Here is a 14,304-nt window from a genome sequence, read left to right on the forward strand (position 1 = left end):
GAAGTTGTAAAGCTTGGAGGGTGCAGTCTCAGGCCAGGTGAAATTATGGCAATTTTGAAAAAGGGAAGGATGTGAAGATGAAGATACCCAAAGGGGGATAAAAATGGACCAAGGAAAAAAATGCACCTAGATTTTAAGTAGATTTTAAAAAACACACAACTTCGAGGCACTTTTGTCTTTTCAAAGTTTCTTTCACCATGAGTTGCAAGCTCCCCTAAAAGGGCCTGGACATGGTTGTGCTGTGAATTTCTGGGCTGCTGCTAAAGCTGTTCTGTAAAGAGAATCAACGTCACTTATTTGTTTTGCTTATTACTTTTCCAGGGGATTTGTTCTAGCATAACCCATTACAGTTATTCTAGTAATGTCTGTAATGATATAACAAATGCTGTATTTTCTTATAATTCAAATGAGTTTACAAAATTAACTCTTTTGGTCAATCAAGCAATCTAGGAAAGGGTGTAAGCAGTGGCTTAGTTTGAGGACACAGGGTAAAGACACCCCAAGCCTGAACCCTGAACAGGACATCCCAAGCTTACTTGAGGGTTTTGTCTCCAGCAAAGGCAGTGTGAGCTCCTGCAGCCAAAGGAGCTCGTGCTCATTCAGTTCACCCCTGCCAGGGGAATCAGCACAAGACCTTTGCACTGTTTCTGATGGTCTTGCCAACAGGGACAAATTCCAGGCTAAGAACAAACTCCAGTTCACTGCTACCCGGTTGGACTCCTCAGCAGAACCAAATCTGACAGAGGTGTGTCCATAGTATTGGCTTGAACGTGGCTTCCAATTAGAAGATTGCAACCCAAAAGGTCTCAAATTCCTGCTTAGAGAGGGAAGTACTTTGTATGATGGAGAAGGACAGGATTTAATTCCACAAGCTGCAGGTCTCATCGACTCTAAAACATGCTGTTAGCAACTCTGTGGTTTTGTGTTCAGTATACTTTAACAGAGGCAGAAATTGCTCTGCAAAAACACAGCAGCATGTCACTTACTGGTGTTGTGGTCTATGTAATAGACTCCAACCTGAGGGTCATAAGCTTCTTCCCATCCTAAGGGCAACTCATCACTGATGCAGTCAGCGAAGGTCAGTGGTTTAGTATACCTGAAATGCAAAATAATATTTAGCATGAATAAAAGAACACTCCCACATGCCTTGTTCCAAAAAACTGACTAGAAAACAAATGCCACAAGGGCTTCAGTATCAAAACCAAAGAGAGCTGAAAACTATTTTAAAGCCTTTGTTCTTATCAAATAATACACCACTAACTCTTCCCTTTCTCCATCTGAAGTTAGAGCAAGATGAATTCATTCTGACACAGCTCTGCAGCCTTCCCTGGTTCAGCCAGTACTTGCTCAACAAAGGAACATTAAGAACTTTGCCAGAAACAATTCCTGCCTCCCCAGTGAAAGAACAAGACTGTTTGCAGGCAAGTCCTGTACCAAAAATACGTAGACAAGAAGGAGCAAGATGAGAAATGCAATTTGCATAGCATGAATAAGTAAGACTGAACAATCAATAGCAAGTGCTGAGGACTGTGGGACCACTTGTCATGCAACTTCTCTCATTTGCATTGCAATATGCTCTGTTTCATTAATGACAAACAAGATTAGTTTCTCAGTATCAGAAAACATGTAACCCACTCTGTCCGAACAAGGAAGTATTTCCACAGCACTGCTCTGATGAGTTTTTCTACTACAGACCACAGCCAGCAACACTCTGAAGGCCTGTATGGCAAAACACAAAGCTGAGAGTACCCACTCCTTGAGTGGCTGTACAGATTTTAATCACCAACACCACGTCCCTTTCCTCCCTTTGCCTCAGAGCTAATGAGGTTCAGCTTGCACCAACAAAACTCCAAACCAAACAGCACTGCAGGGAGGCACAAGGCAGGAGGAATTAATCCTGCAGATGCCTCACATCCCCAGCTGCCAAAAGCACAATATACCAGAGGCCCAGAGATCCATCACTCAGGCCCCGGGCTCTGGGTGGTGTGTGTATGGATGGATGGATGGATGGATGGATGGATAAATGGATGGATGGAGGGAGGGATGGATGGATGGATGGATGGATGGAGGGAGGGAGGGAGGGAGGGAGGGAGGGATGGATGGATGGATGGATGGGGGCTGAGTCTGCCTTCCCAGAGAAGCCCTTGTGGCAGAAAGCACAGGACACACTGTACAACACCACAGTCCCTCCAGGCAGGCACACAGCGAGAGCAAAGGGGTCAGCAAGCACCTCCAGAGCTGCACCCAACTCTGCCACGTGCAGGCAGCACACTCCAGGGAGCCAAAGGGGGACAGAGCAGCTCTGCAACCCACTGCAGGAGGCTGCACAGCTTTCCAGCAAGTCCTCCCTACCCAAAGGGAATTAAGAAGGGCTGACAAAGAGTTTTACTAAGTTCTGAGCAGGCATCATCTGGAGGCACTGAGAACCAGCTGCTACTCTCATATTAACATCTTACAGTCACTCATTGTTAAGAGGAATTTTAGGAAAAAAGCCTTCATCCAGAAGATATAGCCTTCAACTTATATATAAGTCTTCAACATAAGATCAACATTTAACAACTAACATAATTCCCCCTAAATATGACCTATAAGTCTGGTATGCAGTAAGAATGGGGTGGGAACATTTTTGTAAAGCCACTAACACCTCTAATTTACCTGCTGTTGCATTTCCCTTTCAACGCACTGCCTTTGCCATATAAAGCAGAGTTTCAATCACTATTCTCTCAGAAAATTTCAATTTAATTTAAAGCTCTGCTGTGCAAAAGAACTTAGAGCTTCACAAGATGGAACTGTAAAACTTTCTCAGTAAAGTTTCACTGAAGGGTTTATTTTTACAGTTCTTAATCTAGACTGTGTACCAAAATTGTGTTTGTATAGAAAACAGAGATTACCTGAAAATAAAATAGAATCTCAATGCTTCTGATTGCTATCCCTTATCCCATGTTTTTACCTGTGGATCAAGCTGTTGCCTCAGCCTGAGTACCCAATATGTGCTGCTCTGAGTTGATCAAATCAAAGATGCACAAGGGTAAAAATGCAGAGCAAGGTCAGATATAAGCCACTCTCTGGAGATAACAGAGATGAAAGTGCTGCAGCAAACGTGTTGGCAATATTAAGTTAAACACCAGGGTTAACACTTTCCCCCCTCTCTGAAAACGGCACCTGCTTTTATTTAACCGTAGGGGCTCATGTGGGAGCAGCACGGGCAGGAAGAGGGAGGGCACAGTGCCAAATGCTGAACCAGATGAAGTGCTCCCATCCCTGAGAGGGGCACAGTCATGCTGGGATCACAGAACCATGGAATATGCTGAGCTGGAAGGGACCCACAGGGATCATCCAGTCCAGCTCCTGGCCCTGCACAGAGCCCCCAGCAATGCCCCCTGTGCATCCCTGGGAGCATTGTCCGAACTCTCCTGGAGCTCTGGCAGCCTCTGGGCCATAACCATTTCCTGGGGAGCCTGGGCAGTGCCCAGCACGCTCTGGCTGAAAAAACTTCCACCTCTATCCACCCTAAACCTCCAGGCTCAGCCTCATGCTGTCTCCTCAAGTCCTGTCACGCTCATGGTACAGATGGGCACCTGTCCCCCTGCTTCCCCTCACGAGGAAGCTGCAGAGCACAATGAGGTCTCCCCTTGGTCTCCTCCATGCAGCTGCCCCTCCAGACCCCTCACCATCCTCCTGGCCATCCTCTGGACACTCTCGAATGGTTTAATGTCAGTTTATACTGTGGTGCCCACAACCACCCCCAGCAATCAAGGTGGGGCTGCAAGGCACAGCAAGTCCCAGGGCTCTTCTCCAGTGCAGCACTTGGTCAGCAACACTCTAAATACTGCTGTGAATTGGTGGCATGATTGCTGCTCTGCCACTTCTGTAGAGAGCTTTGCAAGAAGAGGTGCAATTCCATCCCGTGTCTGCAGTCCTGGCATTGCACACCAGCTCCATCCAGCCCTGCAGAGTGATTAAACCAGGAGCCATGCATCTCCCACAGCCCAGCCACACTGCTCAATGTTTTTGGTGAGTGATCCAAGCAAGAATCCCTCAACACAGAGCAGTAATTAAACCCATACTAAGAGTACATTAGGTGAGGGTATGCTGCAGACATAAAACACATCTCAGTAAATTAATTTGTATTACACACTGAGTGGAGTGTCTTGCAGAATTCTGAGAATTCTGCTCAGGAATTGAGAATTCTGCTCAGGATTCCCACCTAACATTAAACCCTGTCTTGGTAAAGAACAAAAAGCAGTGTGAAGCTGCACTATCAGCCCTAGGTCTTTGGAATACTTCCATCAGGGAATGGTACTGTAGTGCCAACTTTGGTGCTCCAAAGTGTAACACCAAACTTATAAAGCTTCTGTTCAGCTTTTGTCCGGGTCTTATTTTGTCAGAAGCAGCTGAATTCCTTATAAAAGTGCTCAGAAACTGTCAGACTGAATAGGAAGCCAGGACCAAGCAACTGAAGGATGCTTATTCCTATTTTCCATATGAAATACAATGCATGAACTACATCCAGCCAGTTCTTTCAGTTAGAGTTTTGGAAAAAGGAAAAAAAAGCAAGGCAGGATCAGTCTGCTATAGCAATGCCACAAGCCAACTGGAGACTTGCCAGTTACTAGGGCTCAGAAACAGACAATTATTTCACTTTTGAGACTGATATTTTCAGCATATCTCACAAGGAGCACCCATCACCAAGCACAGACTAATGCCCTCCTTCCTGGCTGCCCACAGCTTCCAACTATCCCATTTGTACAGAGGAGAAATCTGTCATTCAACTAGCAAACAAGATAACAATTAGTTTTATAACTAAGACTGTAATTCCACTTGTTATAGACAAATTAGCTATTTCCCCAAGTAACTGCAGCTTTACAACCATATTACTTACTTTTCTAAGCTCCTTTCCCTAGCTGTTGTGGGAAAAACTGTCACAAATCAAAGTAGCAATGGTACAATTAGATGAAAGACATGTAATATGTTGTGTAGCAAGACTCTGAATACAGCACAGAAAGAAAAAAGAGATTATTTCCTTGTTTTAAGGTATGGTTTTAGGGGTTGTTATGAAGACTAAAATAAAGCAATTTTCCAGAAGGGATCCAAAAATGCAGTGTTTCCCCCAGCATACTCACAATGATGGATTAAAGAGCAAAAAGGAGAAGCTTCTTTCTCACAGCAGGACATGATTTAGTTAGTGCCTTAGTGCTGCATAAAACAGGACTGTTCCTCCTCATGTGGGAAGTTGAAGCTAGGACACATCTGCAGGACTATTCCTTTGAAACCTCTCCTTTTCAATTCACAAAGCTTCCTGGCTGCCTTGAAAAAATCTCATCAGCTCAGGCAAACCACATTACCACACCATAGGTTCTCCCTGTAGTTGGACTCAAAGCAGCAATGCACAAAAATTCTCCCCTTTCACCACCCTGCCTGTAACTAAGGAAGGAAACCAAAAGTGGTTTGTGCACTCCTTACCCTCCTTCCTTAGGGAAACCTTCAGATGCATTTGTCCAGTTTTCACACGAAAGCAATGCACCCAAAAGTTCAGAAAATCCTGACTCTGTGACTTCTGATCTCCAGCCACAACGAGGGAACCAAGGGGCAAAATTAAGGTCTGTACATATAGCATTTTTTATGGAACCCAAACTGGCCTAGTTAAAAGAGATGACACTTTGGGACGGGAGATTTTGTACCTCCCAGCAGTGCTCCCTTTGCTCCAACACCCATCAGATATGGGTTATACCTGAACTACTCCTCAAGTGCTTCATCTGCATCTAAGCTGGAGGCTGAGCTTGGTGTAGGAGCTCTACAAGAGAAACTAGCCTGAGCTAGAGAAGATATTGGTAAATCATAACCTCTGGCCTTCTAGCTCACCCAAAAACTAACCCATATGTTCACCTCATAGGAAGTCACCCATATCCCACATTCATCATACATGTGACTGCCATTCCCCCATAGATACTTTTTAATTGGGGTCATTATTAGGAATAATTAGTATTTTGAAAAATACATTTTAACCTACATTTATTCATTTTCATGGTATTTTCTTAGCTTCTAGTATGTAATTTTTATATTTCATTCAAGAAATTCACATTTACTTGAACAAGTGCAATTACTAATTAAGACACCTGGAAAACAGGTACCCAGAGCAACCACCACACACAGCAGGTCAAGGTCACTGTTCAGAAACTAATCCTATCAACGGAGGCAAAAGAACAGCATCACCCAACTTCCTAATCTGAGGAGCATCTGACAGTCTTCAGGCACAGGCAGCACGAGGGTGAAGCCACTGCTCACCACCAGCCATGGCGAACATCCCAAGACACTTCCATCCTTGCAAAATGTTTGCCCACAGTAGCTCAACTATTTGTACAGCAAATTATGCCCAAATCCCACTCCCACAGCACAAAATACAAAGTTAGCTTCTTACCTCTATTTCCTAGTCACATTATTTTAAAATGAGAAGGGTTTCTATATTTCTTATTTTTATCACCTTCAGTTTCTATCACAGATAAAACTGGAAGCCAATGTTATCATGTGCAAACAGTATTAAATGAAAACTTGCTCATCTTAGATTCAGAAAGCCTTTCTATATTCTTGAACTCCACTGTTGTCAATCAAAAACCTCATTACATGGGAAACTGAAGGCAAATAATCCTTGTATAACCAGTTTTTGATTGGCAGAAGGTTTGTTAAACATGGCTGTACAGAGGTTCCTAGTGGGAGCTGGAGATGGGTGACCTGTGCCACTTACAAATCTGGAGTTAATACTGCAGTGGTAACAGAAATCAATTCTGAACTGCCTAAACCAGGAAATGCTATTTTTGTAACTGCTGCATTTTGGAATCAATCGGGGGCCTCCAGCAGTAAACCAGGAGCAGCTCCTGGTGAGGCTCACAGCCATGAGGCTGTAAGTGCACACAGGTGGCTGTGCACTTAGCAAACACCGGGCTTGGTCCCCGAGAAGGGCAGGTTCATAAACCAACAGCACAGGGCCAGGTTCACAATGTGCATTAACCCACTTAATCTGTGTTTGCAGGGCTCCTCAGAGCCCCTAACAAAGAAAAGCCATTTAAACAGGAGAGCCTTACTGTAATCAGTGCAGGACAGATCACATGGCCTCTATGAAATCCCTCATGACTTTAGGGCGAGAGGACAGCCCAGGGGATTTCTGCACTTTGCTGCACCCACAGCAGCAGCTCACTGCACCAGGAACCCAGGCAGCACCTGGATCACTCAGGACCATCATGTCAGCTCCTCTTACAGCTGCAGCATGAGCCATCAAACCCTGACAAACACCCTACCAGCCCTGCTGACCTCTCCCTTTTCCTCCTGCATCACAGGTACACAGCAAGTGTGTCAGGCAGACAAGCCCTCGGGCAAGAAGTCAAGACATAGAGGACACAATTATGAGTTGTGGCAGATACTCCCACTCATACTATTTCCCTTACAAAACCAAACACCTTTTCAGCCCAGCATTTTGCAGGAGAAGCTTGAAGTCAGGTTTTATTTTCAATGGCTTCTGTTTATTTATTTATTTTTTTACACAGCAATTCTTTATTTCTTGTTAGAATAAAAGTCACTGTTCATTATAAGCGAGGATGTGCTACACAGACCAGGACAGAGAATGAGCTAAAGGCACCTCAGTTCCAGCTGTGACGCTGGGCTTGCTGTGCACAGAGTTTTGAGGAACTCAAACTTCCAGCAGAGCTGCCACTGGAACTCAGAAGACTGCTGCAAGAATCACTGCCAGGAGGCTCCACACGATGACATACAAGCTTCTTTGTTTTTAATGAGGTCATCTCATTCTCAAGACAGACGATGATTATTTTTAAACTTCGGCACAGAAAACCCTATCACTTTGCTGTAGTCCTAGAAAATTTGTCTGCAATCTCCTCCTCACAAAAGCTTTTAAAAATAGACACCTACACATTTATTACTCAACTTGGTGATCCAGCCCTCACACACACCAGGGCCATTTGTCACTATAGTAACTATTTTCCCTGGGAGCATCTTCTCTCACTGCAAGGAGGATTGCCTTTGGAGGCTGCAGGTGTGGCAGTGAATGTTTTATGATCTTGCTGGCAAAGTTTTCCTCACCCCATCTCCACACACCTGTGCACAATGAAATGCTGCCTTGTATTCCCACTCCAACAGCAGTTTAGGAAACAGGCAATGGGAACAGCTCATCCCCAACAGCAGCATCCTCAGCAGGGAGCTCCAGGCCAAGTCACACCTCAGTGGCACCAAAACCTCAACAACTGCAGAGGAGCTGGAGGGGGAGACTTCTACACCCAGAGGAGCAGAAAGGCACAATTCAGGACCACCATTAGCAGAGGGAAACCATGGAGACGAATGTGCTTGTCAGGTAACAAGGAGAAGCTTTTAAAAAGTGACCACAGATTTGAGAATCTTCTTAACTATACTCCTAGGAGAGTACAGTTAGGAGAGATCAAATACAACATTTCAAAGTTTGGGAGACATTATGCCAAAACCCACACAAAGGCCCAGTCACCTTAAGCTTCTGGTTACCTCAAGTCATTTCAGAGACTGCCAGTGTGTGGTCTTGGTCTTGTTGTGATAAAGGATAACTGGGAACAAATTACACTCTTACAGTAAAATGAGGTCAACTCTGAGAAGAAAAAAAGCATATTTAAAGCTGTTAGTGTAAACCAAACAAATTTGCTTAAACTACAACATAAATATTACCAAGAGAAATGGCTTAAAATAAACAACACATCTCCTCAAGCAACTCAAACTGCAGAGCTGTTTGCTTTTCAGAAGTGGTTGTTTCCATTGCCATGGTTATTGAGCATCTTCTCAGCCTCCTGAAGACCTCTTTGCCCTTTTATTTCCTCCTGGCCCCTGATGCTTCATGCATTGGGCCACCTCTAGGATAAGCAAGTCCAACATCTATCCTCAGAGCTTATTTTCCAAGCTATTATAATTTTATACATTTTTATTGACATTCAAGAACTCAGTGATGTTTTCTGGCCAGGCCATGAGGGCAACCTCTGTAAGGTGATCTTGAGTTGTGTGTAATTTGCCAATTAGACTCTCTACTGCTTTCACATGTGCAGGTAACATTTAAATTCTTCCTTTGCGCAGAAATTAGTCACATACTGCCTGAGTAGATTCTCCACAAAAGAGATCAGGAGACACCAAAGTCACCTGAAAGTCAGGCATCAGTCTGGATTTCAGGTATTCTGAACACAAATGCATTTATCCATTTCTATTAGTCAAACAGATTCACACATACATTAATCTATATATTATGTGGTTTATGACCCCACCAGGTACAAGTATGCGTAGAAAACCAGTACAGTCAGCTGCTTGCTTGTTCTATCTACTTCTGAAAAGGCCTGCATGTTCACAAGCTTTATTTTGCACACACTGACAGTCTGTTTCCTGTGTATGTCTTTTCAGTGCAGATCATTTACCCCTGGAAGCAAAGAACAACGAAGTTATTCGCAAGGAGAAGGCTATCAAAAACCACTTGCAGATTTTAGATCATTCCCAGTGATTAACAAACCGGTTCTGCAAGCAGGAGGTCAGTCATACCTCCTTAATCACTCAAATGCAAAAATTCCTGGGATAGTTCAAGGTTAAAAAGTCAAGAAATGGGAGATGAGGCTTCTCACAACATTAACTTGCCTGCCAGCCTCTATATCTCGCATGCTTTCCTGAACCAATTAAGCAGAAAAGATACAAAAGTGTAAGGTACAACTTGATGAGAACAGTACAACACCACTGAATTAAAAGCATGCAAGAATTGGAATTGAACCATGCAAGTAATTCAAACATCTTTAATTCTAAATAGCTGACATTGGTTTTTAAGTTTGCTTTCAGTTCTTCTAGAACAAAAAGCAGCCTTGCCACAAGCACAGCCTGAGCAGATTAACTAAAACTAAGTCAGCTTTCCCTTCACTTGGAAGCTCAACTGTTCTTGAATAAGGGGACTGGTCACTTTGGAGTATGGGGTAAATTGCCTACCAAGCACCCAGAGTAGTCAGACTAGTTCCCTGACATATTTGGGAGATTATGAACTGGAAAGGATCTGTCTCTGCTCTTACAGCCTGCATTCCTGCTTCCCTGAAAGGCTGCCTAGTGTGGGTGGCAGCAGTTTATATTGGCAAGATGCCGTAAGATAAGGAGGTGTATAGGACAAACTCCCCCCACAATACAGCTCCTAGAACAGGGAACCAATAGCTGCTGTCACAAAAAGATAAATATTTGAGATCCCAGCCAGGAGGGAAGTATGGAATAAACTGCCCTACCTCAGCATTCAGGATCAGTGAGCACTGGGCTGACCATCCAGGCAGGAATGATGGAAAAGAGATTTGGGATTCACTCCACAACTGGTCTTCAACAGGCACTGAATACACTTCATGTACGGTGCTTACAAATCTGACTTCTTTCAGAAGCAAAGATTGGTGCTGTACTTCTCACCAGCATGCTCTGTGAACAGCAAATGCCTCCTGCAAGCTATCCTGTCAGCTCCTGTGCCCTTTGTTCACATGACACATAAAGTGGGAAGATAGACAACCCTAGGGTGGCATCACTGGACTCATCTCATTTCCCCAGTGTAGAAAACAAGCATTGCAAGTATGAAACCCCGTTTAGAAAGGACAAAGGAAGCACAGGAGTTTGTTTTCCATGCACATGGTTGGCATGTTGCTCCCTGGTTCACCTCCTGCTAGCACTGGGCTAATTGCTCATCCTTACAGCAGCTTTGGTAGGGCTGCCTGCTTGCTATTCTTGCATTATAAATGTCCTGAGTTACAGAGCTATCTGATAGTCCCAATCCCCAACAGCAACACTGGCAGGCTCTCTGCACCCCTCGCAGAACACAGTCCAGGCAAGCAGCAGGGCATCACCAGAGCATCTTCTGCTCCTTGCCCTAAGTCAGATCAGCTGCAGGCACTCAGCTCTTCTGCAGTGCCTAGTTCTGAAAACATTACTAATACAGCATGACTCTGATCTGACATCAGCCTGCCACCCTGGAAACGTGGCCAGATCGAGAAGAACCCTTCTACACAGAGGAAGCTCCCAAGCCACATGAACCCCCAAGGGGCCTCAGGGGGCTCACAGGACCCCTTCAATGCCATTGTAAACTCAGCAGTACCAGGCATGGACTATGGAGTATTCCGTCTGCCTGCAAGAATCAGAACAGATGCCTTGTTGAGATGATGTCAGAGAAGTGGAGAACACAGGAGAACAAAAATCCTTCTGCTTGCAAAGCAGCTGTGGATTCCAGATACAGAATACTCACCCAAGCATAAGCATAGCCATGCAGACTGCAATCCATTGCCATTCCTTTAAGAGTGGCAAACCAAAACTATTTCAACAGACTCAGCCTTGTGAGTTACCACTGAGGATGGCCTTTGAAAATGAAAACATGGCAATTCACTTCTGAGCCAAAGAGGAGAAAGTCCAGGTTGCACAGCCCTCAGCTCATGAATGCAGCACTTGGAATTCACAATATGAGATTTACAATTTACTACTGTCACTGTAAGTGTTGAGGCAATGTGTTCTCAGATCCTGAAAAGCCATATTGTATAAAAATTAACAGAAATGTCAGAATAAGAGCAAATTTCCAGAACAACCTTGTGAGAGTAAAACTTTAGGAGATGTAGAGTTGGAAGGTAAGAATATAAAATTAATAGGTTTAGTATCTTTTTCATCCAAAGCAACAAAGCCTTGATTTACCATGTAGTTAAGCCACAAAAAACTCATGCCAAACTGTTTATAGGCAGAACTGTACAAAGCACTAATTATAGCTCAGAACTTCACACGTTGCAAGGGAGTCGATACAAATCAACAACTATTGAAGGCTGCTCACGCTTCTGAGGACAGCAAAAGTGAGATTTGCATCACCAAGTGAGTTTGATTGATTTATTCCTACAAACATAGTTTATTTTTAATGATCCACTATGAATATATTTTGCCAACAGATCAAATTTGTGTTAACATGGAAGTTATAATGCCACTTGCTCTCTTGCATTCCCCTTTCTCATCTATCCTGGGTAGTTTAAAGCCCACTTGAGAGTCCTTCTGCCAGCTCAGAAATGGCACAAGCCAGGTGAGGATTTGGTTTTTCAGTTATTCCTCAGTTCAAGACAGCATTTCTTTCCCCTAAGCAGAGACTCAGCATACATATCACTTTATTACTGCTGCTCACACTTCATGCTCCAGGTATGTGGCACAGACACACCTTACATAGTCTCATTATTAATATTTAGCTACTATTTTACTTTAGTTTATGACCAAGAGCACAGGAACCTACTTTCTTCCAAAGGAACAATCTTCCATTTTCCAGTATACCCTGGTGAAGGTGGCTAAGCCCACAGATTGTGTCTTTTTGCTGTCTGTGTTCCCATTTTTCCCACACACATACAGTAGGTATGTACCTCAGTCAAGCTCCTGTCTGACAGCAGAGACACTTGTGTCACTACCACCTTCACAGCTGCTCCACATCAAAAAATGAAGGAGGTGAATCCCAACTAACAGGTTGCATTTTATACCAGCTTTACCAGCCAGATAACCCCAAAGAAAAAGGCCAGAGATGCCAGATTTGTCTTAAGTATCATGGCAAACAAAAGCTCAGAACAATAAGAAGCAGCTGGCATGAAGCTCAGAGCAATAATAATAATAATAATAATAAGCTGGCCAGCAAGGCCACCAACTCTGACAGAAAAGGTGTGTTCACACCATCCTGTACTTTGTTCAGAAGCAGGCTCTGGACATGCAGCACATCCTCTGAGATCTCACTGCATACAGCACACACCAGCCTACACCAACCCTGACAACTCTGCCATTCAACACAACCAAGTACTGTTTCTACAGGAGCATCAGAGGTGCTGGCATGACTACTCACATCCTCCTCAGCAAGCTGATCCAGCTATTCAAGAGGGAACCAAGTCTTCATGTACTACAGCAATGGGACTGCCCCTGTCAGCAGGGGCAAGTTCCACCTCCTCACCTCCCTTGGGCTGAGGCCACCCCATTCCACAGGACCTAAAAGAAATGTCCCAAGGTCATCAGTACACATCCAAATTCCTGGATCCTCTAAAACTGAAAAAAAACTGAACTTGTTAAGCAAGATAAGGTTTTATGCAAATGCTCCAAGCGAAGCATTTAGAAAGGAAGGAATTATCAAAGACATCAGTAAATGCCTGAACTCTTCCAACAAAAAGTACACAAGGGTATGTTCCTATAGCCATGGAGAAAGACAGGTTTTATTCTATCCTTGTCAAGAGGGAAAAAAAAACCCAACACTATGAACCAATGAATTTTAAGTATCTGCATCCAAAGCTGCAGTGCAGCCTCAGCAACAGAAGTGCCACAGTCAAGCTCTAACAATACTTAGATTTCTTCAGGAATGCAGCATTTTTCATTTTACGGCACATATTCATAGTAGTAAGTGTTGATTACTTTTTCACACAGCAAAGGTTGCTTTATCTGTACAGTGTCACTTTCCTGGGACATGCTTCAGGATTAGAAGCACATCTTAGAAAAGGATCAATTTCAAGGAGATGCAGTTATTTAACCTGAATTAGCATGTGACTGTACAAGTACACGTGCTAGTGCAGGGGAGAGAGGGAGAACTGTGTTGGATCCACAGCACAAAGACATCAGCAACTGAGCCAGGCTGAGGGTTTGTTGCCCCTGTAAGAAACATGTCTCCCACTCTCTCTGCACAGCTTTTCCTTGCTCCTCTTCCCAGGCCAGCAGTTTCTGCACCCTCCAAGCCCTCCCAGGAAGTGTTTCTGCTCAGGCACAGAGCATCACCCAGCGCGTTCTGAGCAGGGCATCCCCAGCTGGGTTGGGGCTCTCAGCTGTCCACAGCGCACCAGGGACACAGGAGTGCCAGCACCAGCACTGGGGAAAACCACAGCCCTCACCAGAGCACCAAACCCACAGACGAGCTCTGCCTGCCACAGAATCATCATTAAACCTGCTCCTCTCAGGTGGCCCATCTTCTCCAGTTGCCACAGCTCGCCTTGCTACCGCCTTCAGGCTCATTATGAGTTATAAATGCATGCAAACAGCTGCAGAAGGCGATCCCTTCGATTCACAGCGCCTGACCCACGGCAGCCCTCGGGGCAGCCGGGCTGTGGGACGGCATCTCCCGGAGCCGCAGCAGCGCCCGCCGGGCACTCGCTCCCTCGTGCACCTTTCCATCTCGATAAGGGTTTCCAAGGTCACGCTCGCTGCCCTGCTGCCGGCTCCAGAGAAACCCCGGGCACGCAGCGCCGGGCCCGGCGCCGCTCCCACCCCCGGGCACGGCACAGCCCGTGGCGCGGCTGCGGGCGG

General features: G+C 44.8%; 1 protein-coding gene across 3 annotated transcripts in view; it reads right to left on the reverse strand.

Annotated features, from left to right (window-relative positions):
- The window catches only part of WWC1 (WW and C2 domain containing 1), a 66,281-nt gene that overhangs the window by 34,906 nt on the left and 17,071 nt on the right, over positions 1-14,304 (reverse strand). For all 3 annotated transcript variants that reach the window (XM_021528623.3, XM_021528624.3, XM_085591196.1), the window contains exon 2: positions 987-1,096. In XM_021528623.3, the coding sequence (XP_021384298.2) occupies positions 987-1,096 (110 nt within the window). The remainder of the gene's footprint in view (positions 1-986; positions 1,097-14,304) is intronic.

This window comes from Lonchura striata, chromosome 13, assembly GCF_050655825.1.
Source record: "Lonchura striata isolate lonStrDom1 chromosome 13, ASM5065582v1, whole genome shotgun sequence".
NCBI lineage: Eukaryota > Metazoa > Chordata > Aves > Passeriformes > Estrildidae > Lonchura > Lonchura striata.